Raw genomic sequence first — 24,185 nt, 5'->3', positions numbered from 1 at the left:
TTGCCATCACATATAGCTACAAAATTTGATTAGCTTGTGCAACTCGAAAGTCAGAAGCCACCTCGTGGTTCTCTTCCTATGGTGCATCAAGAAGCAAGGTATCCTAAAGCGTCCGACTAGTCTCCTTTCCTCCATATTCACCTCCGATCAATCTCTTCCTTTTAGCCTGATCTTCAGGCTCTGGCTTTGGCCCTTCACCCTCTAACTTCTCTGCATCTTCTATTGAGACATGTGTCTCTACAAAATCTATATCCATGATTCCCTGACTCAATTTCATGGTAAAATATACGCTTTCTTTCCTTGCAAAAATGTAAAGATTTTCTTGCTATGGACATGCTATGTAGACTTTTGCAGGCCTGCAACAATGAAATTCTAGTGATGGAAAGCTGCGAGCTTGGCATGGTTTCCTACAACGCAACACGCAAACTGTCTTAGTTTTTTCACTCTCACACAAACCGTGAGAGTACTGTCTTCTAGCGCTTTGCAGCTGCTATGGCAAAACGAGAGTACTCCAACGGACTTTGGCATTGTCTTCTATCGCCAAGCTTTGCAGATTTCATCTCAGAGTTTTGCTTTATATTAGTTGTCTTCTATTGCCAAGCTTTGCAGATTTTGTCTCACAGTTTTGCTTTATATTACCTACCTTATGTTGCCAAGCTTTACATAGTTTCGTCTCATAGTTTTGCTTTATATTACCATCTATTTTTGATACCGGTTTGCTGCTTTTCGTTGCCTTCAAAATTGTGAAAGCTCGCTTGCCCACCCACAGTTGTCCTGAGTTCTTTTCCCCCTGGTGACCCTCGTTGGCAACACGAGCAGGCCTCGCAACTCAGCGCAAACGTAACCAAGGGCTCTCTCTCTCTCTCTCTCTCTCTCTCTCTCTCTCTCCTCGCGTAGGTCTGGCTACACACTTTTTCCTCTCTCTCTTCGCGCAGGCCCATGCTTTCTCTATGCTCTCTCTCTCTCTCTCTCTCCTCTCCCTCTCTCTCCTTGCTCCAATACCATAGTCATGTTTTAGTACAAGCCACCATAGCTTATATGCATGCAGCTAATCCAGGCCTGATTTTAAACAGTAAACAACAATGATGTAAACATGATGGACTCAACACTACTTTGATGTCAAATAGTCTGGTAATATTGATAGTTTGGTTATATAATCTTGACATTATATTGGTAATAGAATATTACAAAAGTGTATGAGGAGATTTTTATGTCTTATTAACTAGGTAATTTTATGGATTCATTTCATTCACAAGTATCATAATTGTCTCCATATACTAGGCTATATTTATTTGTTATAAGACAAATAATAAAAACTTATGACTTTTCTTATGATCAAAACATGTAAAGATCAAAGAGAATTATAAGTCTTTGAAAGATGGAAGAATATAAATTGTTAAGAAGTTAAAAACTACTTTTTGGTGGGGAGTGGCTCATGAATTACTGAGGTCATGTTTGTGGGGGTATATGTACCCTCTCACATATTATGTAAATGATGAAAATCATAGTGAATAAAAGCTCATTAAGTAGGGGCATTTTAACCTACATGCAAATTGTGAAGGTGCAAACATTCCTAACCATATTTAGGACCTTCTTTTTTTTTGGGAGCAATAGTATATTAATATCTACAAACTTACAACATTCGTTTACAAAAAGCTTTAGGCCACTTGCATATCCCATCTAGTCCCAATCCCTATTAAGGAGATAACATATCAGCTCCCACTTCTCATCTTCCCAAACAAAAGAGGACATTTCCCAAGATATATGAAAGCCCAATCGCATACAAGCAATCAAAAAACTTCAGAAGTGAACCCCTTAGGAGTCTTCTCTTCAAAATAATCCCCTTTTGCCTAGATCTTCACCACAGGTCTTTAGCCTGAAGGATTTTCAATCAAGGCCATAAAGATGTCCACTAGTTGCTTTTCCTTCAGGTACTACCTTTTGGATCTGGGCCCAAATTTGGGATATTTGGTTCTAACATCTTTCCAAGTGTATACCTACCACCAACCAATCAACATTAGGGTACCCTAGTATGTAATAACATCCCATCATTAGAGGCCTGGATCACCTAGTCCCCGTCCGGAATGCCTGAACTGCCTCAGCAAACAGATTATTATTCATCTTAATAATATAGTATACAGACCAACAATAGTGCACACATTTGAACATGATCTCTGTCACATCTACCCCCTAATTAGATCCTTTATTAAATATCAAGAAATTCCTAGAAGCCCAAATCTGCCACAAGCAGCAATATCTTATAGTACAAAATATTAGATCTATCTCATCTACCTCCTCGATTATTCTCCTCAGAAGCCAGTCCCCCCAATATCCCTTCAACCCTAAGTTTTCCTCCACCCATTTACCTATTCTCCATAGAGCCCCCTTATTGTTGTTGTTGCAAGATAGTCCCAAAAGGCATGTTTTATTTCCCTAGAAGCCAGTAAAGGACCTAATATTTATTACCATTTATTTTTGTTGGCTTTGATGGCAAGCAAAAAATTGGGGGTTTTCAAAGAAATTTTTAGACTATGTTGTTCAAACGCCATCACAACGTTAATATTTCCAAATTGTACTTCAACTTTTAGGTCCGCCCGGACGTCCGCAGGCTTAGGCGCCCTCCGCCCGCCATGAGAGAGGTGTCCGCTCGCGTGTGAGAGGGCGATTCGTCTGCCGCGAATGGCAAGCGGGTTGGCGATTTCTCGTCTCCAAGGCACCTAGAAATTGGGGTTGATGTGCTTTCTTCTTCTTGAAGGTGGTGATGGCTCATGGGGACCATGCGGCGCTGATGGAACGCTCAAGGTTCATACGGGAGAGCCTGCGCCAGAGCCAGACGATCATCCTGCGCGGCTCCGTCAGTTATCGACTCTCCGACCTCAATTCAGCGTATCGAGGTATAATATACTATTATTTATACCTTTGCACCATCTCGTTGTATGTGTTTAATGATGTGTATGTTGTAATCAGTGGATGTGCATGTAACATCCACTGATTATTACGTACATACCACACTACGTTATACCATGTTTGTTGAACCATGCTCAATAATATTCCAGAAATATTATATATATATATATATGTACGTATGTGTTTTGTTTTGTTTTTTCCAGTGTAACATGTTGCGTGCAATGCAACGTCATCATATAGGCCAATTGCTACGCTAAGAGAGATACGTGGAGCTTGCCACCTTCATCAATCACTTTTCAAGAAAAAAAACTAAATTCACTTTAACCTTGTAGAGCTAGAGAGAGATAAGTGGAGCTTGCCACCTCCAATCACTATTTGCGGGGAAAAAAAAGAAAAGGTTCACTTTAACCTAGAGCCTGCTTAACTTTGTGAACATCCTTCTCAAATAGATGGAGGAAAGCTATATCCTTTAAATTTTTATTTTTTTAAAGCTCTAATTTGAAGAAATAAGAAGAAACTAATATGATTTATCTCCTCTTCAACCCATGGCAAGCAAGATTGGCGTAAGGTTAATAAAAAATATTTTTTGACAATTGACTCTTATAGTTTTTTTTTTGCATCAAATAAATTACTAAAACATGTAAGCTTATAAATCAATGCCCTAACCATTTAAGCTAACTGACCTTCTCTTCCATGTGTTTCAACCACTTGGAGCTGGTCTTTCTATGCACTTCTCCTCTGCAAGTGCTCAACCAATTTCTCGCCTAGGCAATGGAGCTATACCTATACAAGAAACACCTAGTGAAGAAGAAATACACACGCATCACTATACCAAAGCTACAAGAAGGAACTAAAGATTAGAGTGTGCGACTAATCTTTTTGTCAAGAGTATGCATTGTAGTCAAACTCAACCCCCAAACCCTTTCACAAAGCTATGTGATAAGGATTTTTACAATGTATATTATAATGTATCATAAACAAAAACTCACAATAATGATGTAGATAAAGGTGTGCATTATAAGAGTTATGCAAAACAACCATTGCGACTGAAACTCTAACTCTAACTCTAATTTCTTACGAGGGGCTAGCTCATTCTTCTCTGCTTGGCTACTTGATGATTATGATAATGATGATGAAGGAGGTGGTGGATGTCGCATGCCCCTTCAACTTCTGATTGATTATGAGATTCTGCGCTATGTGAAGTCTTCCTTCTTTCGTTGTTTTTTTTTTTTTGGCTTTTGGCTCAAGATGAGGTCTTCCGCTGCTGTTATCGCTTCATATACGTAGGGCTGTCCTCCTCAACATGGGCTTCAACTAATTGAACATCACCCAACTTGATGGGCTTCACTTGATTGACCACCCACATTTGCTCCACAATTGTTTTTCTAACAAATTTAGTTTTGGCCATAGTGGTTACAACACAATATAATAATAAGATGTTGCAAGATGCCATTTGCAAATAAGGTAAATGGTTTAGTATTTCATTATGTTTTCATGATAGCTATGATATTGAAGAAATAATTACTAAGATTTTGGGGAGACCAAACCCAACCTGCTGAGGGCTTTAGAAGAAAATGGTGTAGAATAAAAGGCATGAATGAGATAGAGACCTCTCATTATCTCCTATAAGAAAGAGTTCCTTACTATCTATCCTATACGAGATACCCTGTAAATGCCCTATGCATACAAGAAGAAGATGCTTTTAAGGTGACCTGCACAAGGCAAGCACTGTATGAAGGAGGCCATGTAAAGAGAGGGAGGGAGAGATTGTTGCATGCATATTTGCCAAGTGGTTTTGTACGATTTTTTATAAAACTAAATTGCTTGGGTAGTTGTGCATGTGATTTATAAAACTAAATTGCTTGGGTAGTTGTGCATGTGATTTATATTAATTTTTGTGACTTATTTTTACCTTGTTGAAAAATTATCGTACATAACTTGATCATAGCTAAGCTGTTTAGTTTTTGGAGTAGACTAATATTTTATAGCTTATTGGGTCCACGGCTCATCCTAGGGAGTAGCACCTAAACATGGAAAGACTACCATAAAAGCTTGGGCATAAGCTTAAAGAAGACAATATGTCTATATCAAGAAGATATCAAAAGGGTAGTCAAAAAGATGTCAAGGTACAATGAGGGTACAATAGCCTAGACTATGGTCACTTATATAGTGCCTGGCCATTTCACACTGGCTAATCAATATGCCCATGCCCCAAATCTATGCTCAAGGGACCCAAGGACCATGTGCCTAGGTCCAAACCTATCGGAGAAGAAACTCTAATTCTCAAGCACAAAAATTAGAGCACAACATATACTTACACAAATTAAAATCATAAACCTTAATTAACAAAACTAAATAAACAAGAGAGCTAGAGAATAAGATAGAGATTATTATCACAACACAAGATTGGCTTGAATATTCTCTGGATGAGTGTGGCCCTTGTACCAGTCACCCATATAATTTATATGTACTAGAGAAAAGCTTTTTTTTCAAAAAGATAACTTCCAAAAATAAAATACAAGTGCTTTTGAGTTTTTTTTCGTAATATCTGAAGCTACAGTCAAACCACTCTAGGACAACAAATGCTTCTTGGCTGCGTGCGGGAGGTTGGCGAGCTGAGCCTCCTCTCTGCACTCAAGTAAGCGATGGCTTCCCCAACCAAGGCGATCAGAGTATTGATGATCTGCCCCAAAGTGGTGAAATGCTGTTGTCTCTAGGTGCTACTGTCGTTGATCATTCTCTGCAGTACTCTTCCCTGTATGGCTGGGGCTTGGAGCGTTCAACACAATTTGGTGGTTTTGGCTTCAGTTCTACGTAAGTCAATCCTTTTGAGAGCACACCATTTAGATAGAGTCAACGTCCTGCATTTGGATGGTGAATCCTTTTGAGAGCACACCATTTAGATAGACTCAACCTGCATTTGGATCACCATCCTTTGGTTCTGCTGTCTCTGTATTTGGTTTAAGCACTCCTGCTCTTGGTCCCACACCATTTGGTTCAACTACTCCTACCTTTGCTTCGTCTTCAACGAGCCCTTGCATTTGGTGCATCCTCAACCCTTGCATTTGATGCATCTTCAGCCCTTGCCTTTGGAACCTCTTCAACTTAGTACTACACCTGTGTTTGGACAGTCTGCTGTGTCACTTGGAAGCAGTTCAACTCCAACATTTGGTTCTAGGAAAAATCTGTACAGTAGCTACTTCTTCACTACATAGTGAGATATTGAGTAGCTTAAACCTAGAGCCCATGAATTCAAGAGACTTCCACATTTACTGAAGGAGAACAAGGCAAAGAAAGCTGTGGAGAATTGCAGCTCTTGACTTGAAGAGATGATGCTCTCGGACGGGGTGATGGAAGAGGCGGTAATGCCTACTGTCAGTTATATCATGGCCCGATGGAGATCATGCAGAAGACATGCTTATAACTATTAGGCCATACCCTTGCCTGCCCATGCTGATGTGGCGGGGGTATCCACCACCCATAATTCACGGGCAGGCAATCTCCCCCGCCCATACATGGGCGGTGGGGTATGTGTAACGGGCCTTACTATTCGGGTTTAAGCTAAATAAAAGGCCAGATTTCCCAGCTTCATTGTTCTTAGCTGGCATAATTGATACTTTTAAGTTCTCATAGGATATATAATTGCTTCATTACATATCTAAGTGCTATATGGAGTACCAATATCCTATAGTAGAATATAAATGGAGACTACTCTTATGCATAATTAAAATACTCTTGGCTAACACATGTCAAGAAAGAGAGTGAGCGTGAGATAGTGGATTAGATTGTGCATTGTGTCTCTTGATTTCTGGCTTCATGTACATGAGAGCTTGAGTCAAAGAGTGAGCCATCTATTGAAGTAGAGCAAATACAATGAGTGACAATGAGTGACTCACCAATGGAGTGAAGTGGAAGAGAGGAGTGCTTTGGAGCTCCACTCAATATGGTGGCTGACACATGTCAAGAAAGAGAGTGAGCGTGAGATAGTGGATTAGATTGTGCATTGTCTCTCTTGATTTCTTGCTTCATGTACATGAGAGCTTGAGTCAAAGAGTGAGCCATCTATTGAAGTAGAGCAAACACAATGAGTGACTCACCAATGGAGTGAAGTGGAAGAGAGGAGTGCTTTGGAGCTCCACTCAATATGGTGGCTGACACGTAAGTTCATTATGATAACTATCCATTCTAGCCTAAGTTTTTTATTTTATTTGATTTTTTAAGAGACCTCTATTATGTTTAAAAAAATCATATCTCAACCAAAAGGCATGGAAATTTTAACCAATCACTAGGGGCACTATGCTGCCATAAAAGTCTCCCCATATGCTGTCATAAAAGCCCCCCCCCATATGCTTCCATAAAAGCCCTCCCCTAGGAGTGGAGGATAGGAAAGACCAAGGTTCCAATTTGTAATAAATCTATTGTGTTTTGTCTGCACAGCTCTAGAAGATCCTTGTATGCAGGCCCATGTGGCCAAAAGAGTTTGAAGGATGCCACTCCATATATTGCAAATACATTGGGTGTCATAAACTTGAATACCCTCAAAGGCCTCTGAGCATCTGGTCTTCCAGATATGCCATATCGTGATACTAGTAATAATCTCCTAGGATGGTGCTAATACTCAATGAAGATGGTATATATCATATCTTGGGGGGAGGGGGGTTATCCTAAAGAAAACATCTCTGAGCTATACACTTACGGACAAGTGTAATAGTAACTGCTCCCTTTGTGCTAAAAAAGAAGCTGTGGACGAGAATGAGTCAACCATACAATAGCACCCCAAGTAATATGGATAGGATCACTCCTCTATCTACCCAAAAGTTGGGCTGTAGATTCCTAGATCCTATGTGCTCCTTGCACTGCAATGATACCTTAGCAGAGTCTACCTAAAAATCTCTAGGAATGGGGGGTGTAATGTCATTCACATGGCTCCTCTTGTGCGAGTGCCAATAAAGTCTTTGCCCAAAATCTCCTTCATTGGGGGGTGTAATGTCATATGCCTCTTAGTGAGGCCTAAGATTGGGATGCCTCTAGGGGTGTCCAAGCATGAGCAACTTAACGTATAATCTAGCTAATGAAAGGTATGCTCTTCATGGGGTTAGTCATAGTAGTCCATTCCCACTTACCAGGGTCCCAATGTAGATATCTGCTGATAGGGCATCCACCGTATAGCCATAGGCACCACGAAGCATCAGTAAAACCATCACTGGAGAAAGGTTAGTATACCAATGCTCTCCAGAGCGATCCATTATGGTCACGTATACATCACATCTCTTCCATTCACTATCTAGATTGAATGCAATAGAAGGCAACATCCTCTCCCTCCTCTAGTTTTAGAAATCCCATGGAGTGAAGAAGGGGAATGCTTGTCCTAGAGAAAAATCCAACCACAAGTGGTGCTACTCATCTAAGAATGTACAAGTGATCCGGTGGTTACGTATAGGCACCTCAATCTGTGGAATCTGACTCCCTTTGAGATAGATGCGTCTCCCTCTAATCATCCATCTTGAAGTCCCTCTGAGATAGATGCCTCTCTCTCATCATCTGGAAGAACTTTCAAATCAAGTATTGTCACTCTCTCTCTTTTAGCCTGAGTCATATTCCAGCCTAGGCACTTCTATGCTCGTGTTTATTGGCTACACCTTCGTGTCGAACTTACTTAAGATATGTGTGGAGCATCGGCTACACCTGCTTGTGGAACTTACTCTAGATAGTATACCGTGTGGAGCACTACTCTGGTGATGGTTTGATCGACGTAGCTCTGGTGAAACCTTGCCCACTAATACGGCTTCATCCACCGAAAGAGAATAATTTTTCCGCTGCGAGCCGAGGCAGGCTGGGTACCAGTTGACGTTGATAGAGTGAGTTTACTCCTCGGTTTCGAGCAGAGAACTTTGGAATGAAGATATAACATCAGTCGGCATTTGATGTATTCAATTGTTATGTCCATGACCAAGAAAGCAGCAGATGGGAGTTTAGGCAACTCCAACTTTTGCAGTACAGCCTGAGGCCCCAAGCTTTCCTTTAGGATTGGACCTTTCTCCCATTACAAGGTTTGTCGACCACAAGAACATGGAGTCAGATTTTCTGTGCAGTTGGACTATGCATAATCTGTTCATGTATCTGTACTCCCAAAGCATCTTGAGACTTTGGTTACGGCAGTACACACGGAGGATCAAACTGTTGTTAGAGGGAATTTTCAGCTTAAAGCATGGGTCCGGAAAGAGAGCGAGGCAATACTTTGCTTCAGTGAGGCAATACGGCTGGATAAACTTTTCCAAGTTTCATTGACGTCCATATGTAGGGAAGCCATGCAGGTGCCTCCCCTTGAACCGCCCATTAATGAAGATCCCTTGCTGCCGGATTTTTTTTCAGATCTGAAGGTGCTATCTACCCCCGAATGTTCCCACCTACAGCTCTTGTTGTCAGCACGAACACAAGTAGTTTGTAAGCACAGGCAAGCACACCATGCTAAGACTTTGAGAAGTTGATTGAAGTGCCAAGAACAGCAGTAGGTTTTCCAGGGTTTCCATAAATGTTGAATGACTTTGTGCCTGCGGACACCGTGAGAAGGCTCCAGATTGACATGGAGTATGAAGGTTGAATCTCCTCCCCATCGTTCCATGGTAAGTAGGAGGGCATGTCACATGCATCATCCCTATCATGGATTCATGTGTCATACTCCTTATGAACTTAGAGACTAGGAAAGCATTGGCCATTTGTGAGCCCTGTTAATACATGGACAAAGGCCTGAATGGCAGTGAGGTTTAGGGTGCACATTAATTGTAGAACCTCAGTTGTTGCAGATATTATACATATTATTATGGCCATTTTGGCAGATATTACACATATTCTTCTGGTCATAAGGGCTTGTATATAGGGACCAAGAATGACTGTGTGCACCTTGTATTTTGGGATGATGTATCTTATGGCCAATGACCTTTGCTTTTGTACATAATTTTTCATGGTGATGTTCTTTTTTTGGTCTTGAAAACTGTACAAAGGTCTCCTTTTGATCCTTAGTTTGTGAGATCTTACTATTCTGGTTTAATTGGCATTACAGCATGATTTGATTGCAAATATATGAGTCCTTACAACATGGGAAAGTAAATATTCATGCTAGCTGCTTTGAGTTGTTTTGCATTGTTCCTTCTTTATATGCTTATATTTGTTCTCTGATCTAGGTGCATATATTTGAATCACGGAAGGCAGATGGAAATGTTAATGATACTTTGAAGGTTTATGAAAAGATTATGACACAATTTTGTGTACTACAGAACGTGAGAATTTTCTCTGAATCCTGGGAAAAACCAACATTGCCTACATAAACTTTCTTAAGTGAAACATGTGTGCACTGGGCATGCACAAACGTGCATGTGTGCACACACAGTGCGCGCATATAGAGAGCAGCAGCAGCAGTAGCAGCAGCAGTAGTAGCAGCAGTAGCCGCCAAGCGAACGGACCATATATGACAGCAGCAGCAGCAGAACCCGGGATCTCTAGACTGGGAGCCCGATGCATAAAGCGCTACACCAGCACAAGAGGGAGATAAGAAAAGAAAGAAAGATGTTATTAACATCTACGAAATACCTGAAGTGTCTATGAGACTGCAAAGGTGTTACATATGAGAGAGAGAGAGAGAGAGAGAGAGAGAGAGAGAGAGAGTTCTAAATCTGTTCAATTATATTTGAAGGTGGAATCAAGGATTATTGAGGGCCCTCATGGTGATTTAGGTGGGTACTTGGCAACAGTGGATGAGCTCTATAGCAGCGTTGAGTTCTTCAAAGAGAACAAGATCTTCAAAAGTGGCGATTCTGCCCCCAGTCATGCACATGTGTTACTCTGTACAGCTATGAAGAGGCTAGAGGACGAGTTCAAAGCTTTACTGAAAATGCATAGGTGATCTCTCTCTCTCTCTCTCTCTCTAAATTACTAAAGACCCAATGGGCCCACGAGACCAAAGTGCTACAATAATGATGATGAGATATGCCATGGACATTATTGTAGCACTTTGGTCTCGTGGGCCCATTGGGTCTTTAGTAATTTATATTCGAGAGAGAGAGAGAATCTCTCTCTCTCTCTCTCTAGGTATCTACATTTTATGAATATTTTACATATTTGTGAATATATATATATATATATATATATGAATATTTTATATTTTACATATTTGTGAATATTTTATCTATGTAAATAAATCCCTATATATATATATATATATATATATATATATATTATCTATGTAAATAAATCCCTATATATATATATATATATATATATATATATATATAGGGATTTATTTACATAGGGTTTAGGGTTTATCTATGTAAATAAATCCCTATATATATATATATATGTTTTATCTATGTAAATAAATCCCTATATATATATATATATATATATATATATATATATATATATATAGGGATTTATTTACATAGATAAAATATATATATATATATATATATATATATATATATATATATATATATATATATATATATATATATATATAGGGATTTATTTACATAGATAAAATATTCACAAATATGTAAAATATAAAACATTCATATATATATATATATATATATGAATATATCTATATATATATATATACAAGGATTTATTTACATAGATAAAATATTCACAAATATGTAAAATATAAAATATTCATATATATATATATATATATATATATATATATATATTCATATATATATTCATATATATATATATATATATATATATATATATATGAATATATATATATATATATATATATATATATATATTCATATATATATATATATATATATATATATATATATATATAGGGATTTATTTACATAGATAAAATATTCACAAATATGTAAAATATAAAATATTCATATATATATATATATATATAGGTAGTTATTTACATAGATAAAATATTCACAAATATGTAAAATATTCATAAATGTAGATACCTAGAGAGAGAGAGAGAGAGAGAGAGAGAGAGAGAGAGAGAGAGACTAAGCATCTCTCTCCCTCTCTCTCCACACACACACACACACACACACACACACACACACACGTAGGTATTTATATACATAGATAGAATCTTCACAAATATGTAAAATATTCATAAATATCATAATGTCCAAAAAAGGAACGTATATTAAGTATGACAAAATACCCATGAGAGAGAGTGCTCAAAACACAATCAACCTAGTACACAACTGATTGAGATGATAACACCATGATAAAACTAGTAGGAGAGGTGGTAGAAAACAATTCAAAAAGCTCATCGATTGGCAGTAGCTAGTCTAGAGCTCATCCAATTTGCCCTCAGGTAGTGGACAATGGTAGACCATCCTGTCATCGAGACTCTACATGGTAAGTTTGAGTGCCCTCCATTGCTTGCATGCATATGGAACGCCAAAATTGCCAAGTTGTAGTGCTCAAAATGATCTCCCAAGAAGAATCTACTCCTTGTGAAATTTTGTGCATCAATCCATTTCCATTCTGGTATCATTGTAAGTGTCTTAGTAGGCAACCTCCACACAACCAAAGTGTCACCGATGCTTCGGTTAATCACGATGCTATGGATATGACTATCTTTCCTAGCAAGTATATGGGCAGATTTAGAGGCAGATTTGTACCTGATTTTGAGGCCCTACAGGCCCCATAAGTGCCCGGCACATGCACCCATGGATGGGGCACCTTCGATGCTCCCGTTAATCCCGATGCTATGGATTCGACTATCTTTCCTAGCAAGTATATGGGCAGATTTTGGACCTGATTTTGAGGCCCTACAGGCCCAGAAGTGCCCGGCACCTTTTGGGCACAATTTGGAGGCCAAATATGACATTATGTAGGTCAAAAAGGCAAAATTGACCTGAACAAGATTGTCCGTCCCATCCCTATATAAATGATGTCAAAGGGCATGGAAAGGTAGAAATTAGATAGATATCTCAGACATCTCACAAGTGTTGGTGAGAACCCCCTCATAGAGGAACCTCGAGGTAGCTGTAGCTCAAGGCAAGAAGGCAAGCATCTGGAGAGCATGACCGAGCTGTGGAATCAACAAGCTTTTGCATGCATGTAGGTTAACATAAATGAATTGGATCTAGGTCAAGATCCAAGATCATTGTACATATTCATGTTTGGAATATCCAGTAGATTAGGTCTACCTTGTCTTCTGTGTGTTTGCTAAACATAGGATTAGCGTTAATGTCTTTTGCTTAACGTTACTCATAGACACGCTTCCGCAACGCATGTCACATTGGTATCAAAGCCTTGGTCGTTCTAAGGTAGTACTTAACTTACATTTCTGTAGGTTGAATTAGGGTTTGCATTTCAAGGTTTGTTGGCCAAAATTAGGGTTTTTGTATTTTGTATGAGTTTAGCCCTAGCAATAGCGTTTTCAGCCCTAGATTCAGTGTGGAAACCAAATTAGGGTTTTTGTTTTTAGGGTGTCAGCTGTAAGCCCAACGGGGCGTGCCGTGATAGACTCAACCACGTATCCAAGAGAGAAAGATATAGAGAGAGGGGAGAGAGAGAAGGGAATAGGGATCTTGCATAGTACACCACATTGAGCTGGGAACGGGCCCCACCCCCTTTCAGGAATTTATTCAGGAACAATCCACGGGTACGCTGGCCAGGATCAATACAATCAATGAATACAAAACAAACAGATATGGCGATGTAGGATATCCAAGTCGATGTTGATGTCGATGTCAAGGTCACCACGAAACGTTTCACTATCGAAACAAAACGATGTTGAAACGATTTATTTTGGAACAAAACGTTTCAACACCAAGTAGGTGGACAATGAAACTTTGGACCGAAATGATCATATACATATAATGTGAAGGTATTGGCCAATAGTTATAAGATGATATTAGCATATTTATCATCAGTAAACAAAGAAGACATACAAAGAGAAGAGAAAAGAACAAATAGGATGAAAGAAGGAAAGAGAAAGAATTATAAAAGCTAAAAAGCACACAAAATCACAACCTCTTTCCCCACATGAAACGATATGGTTTCAATGTGCAAATGAAACGTTTCAACACTGAAATGTGAAACGAGTTTCAAAGCCACCGAAACGAGTTTCATGGTGACCATGGTTGATGTCGAGGCACAAGATCTGTGATGCCGAGCACACCATGGGGATGACCCACAAGTATCTCTCACCAGGCTAGTACCAAATCCAATATCCAAATCCAAAATTCAAATCCACTGAATCCAAGTCAAAATTCCAAGTCCAAATCAAATCCAAAACCAAGTCCGGATCAAGTCCAAGTCCAGATCCATGTCTAAGCTCTATGTCTAAGTTCCATGTTTATGTCCAAGTTTCATGCGCAAGCTCCATGTCCAAGTTTTCCATGTCCAAGCTCTATGTTCCATGTCCAAGCTCTATGTCCAAATTCATATCCAAGTTCAAGTAGTCCAAGTTCCCATGAGTAATCTCCACAACCTTGTTGATGAAGAAAACCATGGAAAAGCTCTTTCTGGCAAGAAAACTGATATAAAACGTGTTTTAATGGTTTTTGGGTGATAAAAACATCCAAAAAGCAGTTTTTAGGGTTTTTGGAGCATTAGGGATTCTGAAATTTCTACCTATATAGCTCCGTACATGCGTTCGTATCGCCCATGCACATGCCCGTACGGTACAAGTCTAGGGCTGACCGTACATCTAAAAAGCAAGTTAGAGAAGGTGTTGATGGGGAAGAAGAAGTTCTCCGTGATCATAATGATGTCCCCACACACTCCACGATCTCCTTCAATCTCCAATGATCTTGTTCATGGTACTATAAGAGCAGTCCAATCCTTTTTATACTTGTAAGAGACCCTGCTTTTGCTTTGCCTTTTTATGTTTTGCTTTTCTCTTTTTGCCTTTGCTTTTGCTCTTTTTACTTTTATTAATAAAATATTACTCAACTTTTAGTTCTTTGCTTTTCTAGCTTTCCATATGTTTGAAAGTACTAGCCCCATCTGATGAGCTTGTGTATCTGGTCTTTCCCCATATCTGTGGTGTCATCTGCTCATCTGGCAACATCTCAATGTTAAATATAGTATCTCAAAGTGGGGTGGTAGTCGGCCAATTCACTTGTGAGGGTATATATACCCAAGCCCACCGATTGTATTAATCAACTATTCATTGCTAAAGAAAGCTGTTCGTCAACTTTTCTCTCTCTCTCTCTGCGCCAACTTCTCTCTCTACGTGTGTATGAGTGTGGCTTCCGCATGTACCAATCTGACATGGTATCAGAGCTTCTGGCTCAATGATCCTCAAGCGCAGGTAGGAGCAGTTGAGAACAAGAGCTACGTTTTTTTTTTTGGCTTGCGTGCTGAATTAGCGACGATCGTAAAAGGTGGTGTGTGCTGCTGGGGCTGTGTTTCTGCTTCGCTGTTTGCAGACATCCGCTCGTGTGTGCTGCTGGGGCTGTGTTTCTGCTTCGCTGTTTGCAGACAGCCGCTCGTGTGTGCTGCTGGGGCTGTGTTTTTGCTTCGCTGTTTGCAGACAGCCGCTCGTGTGTGCTTCGGCTTTGCTGCAGACAAGGTGAGCAGGGGCTGCGGCAGCACTGTGAACACAGTGCCCGGCGGCGTGGTCGACGGCGTCTGGTGGTGGAGGCTTGAAGCTGGCTTCGGGTGACACGTGGGTGCTTACGGTGGGCACTCGCTGGTCCGGATGAGTGTGAGGAGCAAAGCGGGCAAGAAACGTGCGTTCATATGTGGCGAAGGGCGAGGCCAACCAAGCAATCAAGTGCAGCGTTAAAATTTTGACTGTTACAAGAGGAGGAACGAGAAGTGTGTCGGCTACGGACAGGAGGTTTGGTTCGACTGAGAAGATCTTGGACGGAGTTTATGAGATGGGTCTCCCGTGTTCAAGCAAGGACGACAAACTGAATGGCGACAACTATGCGCATTGGAATTTGATCATGAGGCTATGGTTTAGCAGAAAAGGCTTATGGGACATTGTTGATGGCTCAGAGGAGCGTCCCCGAAGGGATAGCAATCGGTTCACACGTCTTCAGGAGGAGGAGTTTCTCAAATCTCTTGTGGATTGGGATGCTCACAATGCGAAGGCGATGTCGGCGATTGCAGAATCTCTCACCAAGGAAATTTCCCCTGCCATTCAGACTTTAAAGACTGCCAAGGAAATGTGGTCAAAGCTTGCAGGAATGTTTGATCGAGACTCAACAATGCGAGCAGTAACCCTTCTCGGCCAGTTGTTTTCCATCAAGTTTGAAACCGGGACCTCTATGCAGTCACTTCTAATGAAGGCAAAGGTTATCCATGATCAGTTATCGGCTATGAATAGTGCATTAACTAGTACCCAGTTAGCTGCCTTGGTTCTTACGAAGTTGCCTGAGGAGTACGAGATGGTCTCGAGGGCATTACGCTTACAAGTCACGAAGGAAAAGCTGGAATTTGATGATCTCAGCTCTTTTCTCATTGAGGAGGAAGCGGTGCTCATTTCCCAAGGCAAGATTTGGGTTCCAAAGGATGTAGAATCGGCACATGCTGCATCGGAATCCAATAAGAAGTCTAGGAGCCGTTGTTATAAGTGCGGAAAGCGAGGGCATTTAGCTCGGGATTGCAAATCCAAAGCTAAAGCTCAAGGCTCGACAAATGACAAAGGCAAAGGCAAAGCTGACGAGGATGACAGTGATAGTGATTCTAAGAGGAATGCTACGGCGTCTGCCGGTGTGGCGAGGACTTCACTGGCACATACTCCAGCATTCTAGCTTGGTGGATGGATGCTACCACGTGCTTCAGCCAGAGAGAGGCATGTGAGTGGCAGAGAGGGGCAGTCTGTGCTCCCGTTTTGGTGATTTGGACCCGTGTGTCGGAGTTCAAGGCACATGCATCTGGCATGGAACAGCTTGACAAATCTATGGACGTGATGTGTTCGTAGTTCATTGGTAGTAGACTATGGATGGGATGAGTTCCTGGTTCATTGTGTAGCAGAATTTTGGGCGTCGTGTGTGACAGTTCAAGCATTCAGAGATTTTTTGGACGTGATGTGTTCGCAGTTCAACGAATGGGGGATCATGAATGTGGAGTTGTCTGCAATTCATTATTCTATGTGGCAGCTAAAGCTCAAGATGGCATTTTCTTGTGGAGACAGGTTGATTGGTGCATTATCCGAGGTGTACCTAGCAAAGGCCATGCTAGGGTGTCCATGGTTGCATCTGCATCGACTTGGTTTCTTCATCTATGCCCACTATGAGCTACAGAGAGGGTGTTAAATATAGTATCTCAAAGTGGGGTGGTAGTCGGCCAATTCACTTGTGAGGGTATATATACCCAAGCCCACCGATTGTATTAATCAACTATTCATTGCTAAAGAAAGCTGTTCGTCAACTTTTCTCTCTCTCTCTCTGCGCCAACTTCTCTCTCTACGTGTGTATGAGTGTGGCTTCCACATGTACCAATCTGACACTCAATGCCTTTTTGTTGACCAATGTCCTTGTTCTTAGTGGTACATCTTCATTACCTGTCACATGTGGTAGATACAAAATAAATGCTCACTTACCTCTTGCAAAAGCTAGACACAAGCTAGTTAACAAACAAGTATGCATCATTCGCGTCTATTGGTTATTCTAGGTACTGGCCAGGTAGTCTGGAGACTAGTGGACTATCACATGCCATAAATCCAAGCATTATCCATACATCAAAAACAGCACATAAAGTCAAAGAAATTCAAACATACATCAGTATGCAATACACAAGTAATGATCCTCCTGTTCATGGATTGTCCTCTTTGGTTTCATCGAAACCGTGTTGAGCCATCCGACCACTAGGACCACTCAGACTATCCTCAAGGCCATCTGGTCACTAGGACCGCTCGAGAGTTCATCAATAGTCATTTGGGCCATTTGGTCACATTGACCGTCCGACTATGAAATCCAATTCAGTCATCTGGGTCATCTGGTTGCCATGACCACGCAACTGTGAAATCCAATACAGTCATCTGGGCCATCTGGTCACAATGACCGCCCGAGTGCGAAATCCAATACAGTGATCTGGGCCAACCATTTTTTCATAAGCTCGAAGTATATCTAGATAGTCCTAGAAGTACTTCTCTGGCATCCATTTCACACCAATAGCGAATAATTCTCAAATTCCAAGAGAAACTTTTTGACCATTGTCTTACCTCTTTTTCTCATAGAATGAAACACAATCTCTTCTAGCTCTTCCACCCCTGGTGGATCCTTCAAAACAGGCTCCTCTGGGGGTAACCTGAACATGGTTTCAATAAACAGTCATGGAAGACATTATGTATCCAACGATTGGAAAGGTCCAACCAATGACATACATGGTTGATCTTCTTGTTGGTATCCTGAGAAGGGTCCATGTACCATCATTCCTTGACTTTGGCAATCCAAAGATAAAATCCAAAGCAATACTCTCCCATAGAACATTCAATGGGTGCAATAATCCTGCCAGCTTTTGTTGGTCAAACTTGTTCTTTTGATAAACCAAACATTCTTGAACATATAACTGAATGTTCTTTCTCATACAAGGCCAATAAAAGTAGCTTTCCAAAGCTTGAGTTGTTGTCAGTATGCTTCTTTGCCTTGCGTAAGGTGGAGCATGGCTTTTTTTTTTTGTTCACTTTTGACCTCGAATCCTTTGTCACATAAATGGGTTTGCATCATAAGAAAAACCCTTGTTGATGACATAGAAAGTCACCAAATCTTTATTCTGTAATCTGTTCCAAAACATCTTTGAAGTCTTCTGTGGTGGCATGAAGATCCTTCATCAAAATGAAATCCATAGGGTAACCCATAGAAACCGCATGGCTCAGGGCTCTCCGAGATAACGCATTTGCTATCTTGTTGTCTTTGACGCTCATAGGCCACAGCATGGCCTTTTTGGTTCAAGACTCCTCCAATGCAAGCTCATCATGTTCAACCACAAAAATGTCTAGAATATCCAACACTGGTCCTTTACTAGTATAAAGTCTCAATGCTTCAAAAGCATTCTGTTTTAGCTTGGGTCCACAAAGATCCCATGGCTTTATTTGTCGAAACATGCAATGGGCTAAGCATCACTGCAAACCATTTGTCGAACTTCCTGGCATGATGTCAATCTGATGACCTTCTGATCTCTCTGGCTTCTTTGCCTTCCTTTCCCTTACCAGTCCTGAGGAAACTGCATCTGAAAGAGTAGGCCTAGGAGTAGCTTCCTTGTCTCCTCCATGATAAATAGAGCGGGTAGGTCTAGATCCTCCTGCAATGGTGACTCCTTTGGCCCAAAGATAGGCTTTAGCAGCTTCAACTCCTTCGGCTTCAGTGGCTTGATCCTTGATGAAATATTCAAATATTTGAGCCCTTCTTTCGTCCTTTTCCTTCCTGGCTCTCCAAGCTAGGACTTCTTCGTCTTTGAGAAATCGTCTGAACTGTTGAAAGTCATGGTACTCTTCTGATGACCATGATTTCCATCCTGAAGTCCTGGATCGGCCTCTTAGTTATTCCCTTCATGAGGCCCTTGGTATCCCTCTGCTCTCGACATGGCTCTGTCACCCCAAGAAAGTTTCTTAAAGAGAAATCCTGCTCTAATACCACTGTAAGCCCAGCGGGACGTGCCGTGATTGACAGACTCAACCGCGTATCCAAGAGAGAAAGATATAGAGAGAGAGAGGAGAGAGAGAAGGGAGTAGGGATCTTGCACAGTACACCACATTGAGCGGGGAACAGGCCCCGCTTCCTTTCAGGAATTTATTCGGGAACAATCCATGAGCACGTTGGCCAGGATCAATACAATCAATGAATACAAAACAAATAGATATGTCGATGTAGGATATCCAAGTCGATGTCGAGGCACAAGATCTCTGATGGCGAGCACACCACGGGGATGACCCACAAGTATCTCTCACCGGGCTAGTACCAAATCCAATATCCAAATCCAAATCCAATGAATCCAAGTCCAAATCAAATCCAAAACCAAGTCTAGATCAAGTCCAAGTCTAGATCCATGTCCAAGCTATATGTCTAAGTTCCATGCCCAAGCTCTATGTCCGAGTTCTCTCTATGTCCAAGTGCATATCCAAGTTCAAATCCAAGTTCAAGTAGTCCAAGTTCCCATGAGTAATCTCCACAACCTTGTCAATGAAGAAAACTATGGAAAAGCTCTTTTTGGCAAGAAAACTGATATAAAGCCCGGTTTTATGGTTTTTGGGCGATAAAAACATCCAAAAAGTAGTTTTTAGGGTTTTTGGAGGAGTTTTAGGGTTGTTGCTTTTTGAGAAAGCGCCTTTTAGTTTTTTGGTCCGGCTCAGTCTCCTCTTTCCAATGGTGCCCTTGGCTTGCGGTCTTTTGGGCCAAGAATGGTGCTTTTTCTTAATCAAACCTTATGGACCTTGTCCCCATGTCTTCTTCCACCTGTCTGGTGTCCTGGCATGGGTTTCATGATGTGAAATAGAACTAGGAGGGCCAAATAGTTACATCAACCCGGTTTTGTATGCACAAGTCTTAGCCTAGGTCTAACCTAGGTAGGAAAAGGCGTCTCTATAAAACTCCCTCTACCAAAACCTCACCTTGATGGAGAGCAATGATGCTTGGAAAGAAGAGTTACGGTGTGAGTATGAGACTATGTAAAGGTGTGGAGACCAAAAGATGAAGAATGATACAAAAGGAAACAAGAACTCCAAGCCCATTGATACAAAAGGGAACAAGAACTCCAAGCCCTGTATGTGGATGAGAAACCTTTTGGGCATAATTTGGAGGCCAAATATGACTTTTGGACATTATTATGTAGGTCAAAAAGGCTGAACTGCCCTAAACACGACTTTCATTCCTATCCCTATATGAAGGAGGTCAAAGGGCATGGAAAGGCAGAAATAAGATAGATCTCTCGCTCTACGCAAGAAGGCAAGCATCTGGCGAGCACGACCAAGCTGTGGAATCAACAAGCTTTTGTATGCACGTAGATTAGCATGCATGAATTGGATCTAGGTCAAGATTCAACATCATTGTGCATATTCATGTTTGAAATATATAGTAGATTAGGTCTACCTTGTCTTTTGTGTGTTTGCTAAACATAGGATTAGTGCTAATGTATTTTGCTTAGCAATAATCATAGACATGCTTTCGCAAATGCATGTTACACAAAGTCGCCAAGCAACATTCAACACTGATTTTGACAGTTGTGACTTTGGGCTGAGGTCAAGTGCCAATGCCTCTCTTGCTAGCCAATAACTCTAACAGGCTTCAAGATTGCATCTTGAATAAGTTGCTCGTCTTGTGTCTTGAGTAATTTCCAATCTGTTTGAATTAAGAAAACCACTATATTTGCTATATGGTTCCGAAGTATGCCAATTACCTGGAAGAGTAAGGCAGTCCTAGAGAAGATACCGAGCTAGGCTACTGGTCTACTTGGAGCTATTGCTTGCATCGTCCAATCTAGAGGTATATCTTCTATATGGTTCCGAAGTATGCCAATCACCTTTAAGGGTAAGGCAGTCCTAGAGAAGATACCGAGCTAGGCTACTGGGTCTTCTTGGAGCTGTTACTTGCATCTCCGGAGCTCTGATAGAAACTCAATACACAGAACTTTGTATGAATGTATGCTCTTATGTGTGTGTGTGTGTGTGTTCGTAGGGTGTGTGTGTGTGGGAGCATATATTGATACCAAGTTCTACACCCACTATTGGGCATTGATGACGTTAGTGGGGATGTCGTAGTATCTAGTCCATACTATGCATGATGGAGTTGATGGTTTATTGTCTTGTGGATGACTACTATGAGGTTATAAATTGCATTTTCTTATAAGGTGAATTTGGGCATTTTTTTTTTCTTTCAGAACGGAGACTTCTATTAAGTATGAAAAATTTTACAAAATGGAGATTTCACACCAAGCAAGGTGGAGATCTCAACCAATCAAGTGTTGGGTTTTATGCTGTGTATGCACCCAGGGGAGTGCTAGTGATCATTAGTAGGTTACTGGGGCACTTTTCACTTCAGTTAGTGGAGGTTTTTTCCCCCAATAAGTGATTTGGTCCACCTGGCACTATTTATGACCGGACCATGTGAACACAATTTAGGTCACATCTTTTATATGTGGCTATTGTACTTCATTTTATTATCAATATATGAGCAAGCGTGTTCCTCTCTCTCTCTCTCACGCCTCTTGTTGATGTGCCTTCCAAAATCCTAACCCTAACAACTCAACCCTACATTTTGGTATCAGAGCAGGTTCGCCATCAGCTGTAGCCACTCCAGCGCAGACAGCCGTACAGTCCTGCGCAGCCAGCCGTCGTGCACTGCTCCGTACCCCTCTGATCCAGTTTTGGGAAAACCCGATATGTGCCATAGTGCCCTCCAAAAAATCCCAATCCACTCTGTCATAAGCTTTTTCAAAATCAAGCAAAAGAATGGCAAGAGGCTGCTGATTAGACTTTGCCCACTCGAGAGCTTCCCAAAAAGAAAAGATGTTATCAAATATACTTCTTCCTTGGAGGAACCCATTTTGTGTATCATGGATAGTCCTTTGGAGAATCGGCTGCAACCTTATACTCAAGGCTTTAGCTAAGATCTTATATGCAGATCCAAGGAGAGTGATGGGCCTCCATTGTTTGATGTTAGTCTTGTCCCCACTCTTGGGGATAAGGTGAATCAGCCCCTCCGTGAGGTATGGCGGCATCATACTCGACAGCCACATTTCTTGAAGGGCAACAGTGATAGCATCTCCAATATGATCCCAAAAAAGCGGGAGAAAGACCGTCATCCCCTGGGCATGAACCGCTGGAAAGAGCATGTAGTGCGTGAAGGAATTCATCCTTCGAGAAAGGGGCATCCAGGAAAGAACACATAGCATCTGTAATGAGCCTGGGCATGCACTCCCAAACTTTCTGCCGTGCCACATCTCTCGGAGGAGAGGGCACCTCTGCAGTCAACAAAGACCGATAAAAATCTGAAGCAATACCCCTTACCTTATCAGGCTCAATCTGAACCTCACCGTGTGAATCCTGCAAACACCTCACAGAATCCCTGCTATGGGAAGTCCTGTGCTGAAAAAAACTCTTTGTTGCATCTGCCACCCATCTGAGTCCAAAAAGCCTGGTTCGCATGAAACGCGAACTCAGCCCTCGTGTCCATGGCCAACTGCAGCTCTGCTCTAACTGTGGTCAAGAGGTCTGTAATCCAAGACGCATGTGGATGCTTTTCATGTTCCCTCTAAAGAGCAGCAATCCTATGCCTAATAGCTCTCTCCTTGTCCAGAGCCGCCTCCTTCTTGGACAAGGCAGCGCTATGATAATGATGGTTGGTCCTGTCAAGAGCCAGCGCAATATTATGAGACGAGGATCAAGACCATCACAAGATCTCCATATCTCTTTGATCTCAAGGGAGATGTCAGCATCTAGATAAAGAGAGTCGGGGATACGGACACGAGGAGAGGCCGAGCGAGCCCTAGGCTCCCTGAGACACAAAACAACGGGGCAATGATCGGATTTGGTGGTGCCAGGCATAATAGCAATGGTGCCTCCTCTGTCTAGGGACCAATCATCCACATAAAATCTGTCCAGACATGCAAAGATACTCTCATTCCCGCTCCTGCGGTTATGCCAAGAGAAAGATAAGGAGTTTGGCCTTCTTTGGAAGTCATCCTCAGTCCAGCAATCCCTGCCAAAGAAAGAGAGCGTGAACCTCTCCCATGAGGCTCGCTCCAAAGGGTGTAAACCCCCTTCGCGTCCACCCTTCTCGTCAGAAGGTTGCTCAACCATATTGAAGTCTCCTCCCACTATCCAATGATCAACCTGGGGAATGACATTTGTAATGGTGTCCCAAAAGGCCACCCTTTCACCTCTCACGTTAGGTGTATAGATATTCAAGATTCCCAATTTCTGACCCTCATGCATGATCAAGATCCACTGCGCTCTAGCAGGGATGATAACACCGTGCCCAATAACATGAGGCATAACAGATGCTGCCACTGAAATGCAAACACCCCGTTTGCACAGTACCTGCATATGTACGAGAAACCTGTGTGACTTGCGGGGCATCAAGGGCAATGGCATCATGCTGAAAATCCTGCAATACATGATCCGCGCTGAACATCCTGCATATCGCCCCCTCCAAGTAGAGAGGACTCAACAAAATCATCCTGATTTGATATATCATCTCCCTGCAAAGAAGCATGAGGTGATACATACCTCTGCCCAGAAACATCATCTATCTGAGGTACAAGATCCGAGGAGGTCTTCCCATCAATCGCACCAAGGGGGCAGGCGTGAGAGACAGCTCGCGACACCTGGCGGACTGTAGGACGGAAGGATCCAAGGG

The 24,185-nt window shown here is 41.5% G+C and overlaps 1 protein-coding gene across 4 annotated transcripts in view; it reads left to right on the top strand.

Annotated features, from left to right (window-relative positions):
• Positions 1–8,329: 8,329 nt before the first annotated feature.
• LOC147616580 (exocyst complex component EXO70A1-like) overlaps positions 8,330–24,185 on the top strand; it is a 79,438-nt gene continuing 63,582 nt past the window's right edge. For 2 of the 4 annotated variants that reach the window (XM_086777647.1, XM_086777645.1), the window contains exons 1-3: positions 8,417–8,469; positions 10,089–10,184; positions 10,598–10,803. In XM_086777647.1, coding sequence (XP_086633773.1) covers positions 8,431–8,469; positions 10,089–10,184; positions 10,598–10,803 — 341 coding nt within the window. In that variant the 5' untranslated portion in view covers positions 8,417–8,430. Of the gene's footprint in view, positions 9,531–10,088; positions 10,185–10,597; positions 10,804–24,185 lie in introns of all 4 variants that reach the window. The other 2 variants (XM_086777648.1, XM_086777646.1) reach the window with 2 other exon arrangements.

The sequence above is a fragment of the Cibotium barometz genome, chromosome 38, assembly GCF_041138505.1.
Source record: "Cibotium barometz isolate CiBa-2024 chromosome 38, ASM4113850v1, whole genome shotgun sequence".
Classification (NCBI taxonomy): Eukaryota; Viridiplantae; Streptophyta; class Polypodiopsida; order Cyatheales; family Cibotiaceae; genus Cibotium; species Cibotium barometz.
Note: the sequence above shows the minus strand (reverse complement) of the source record. Positions and strands in the feature narration are given on the sequence as shown.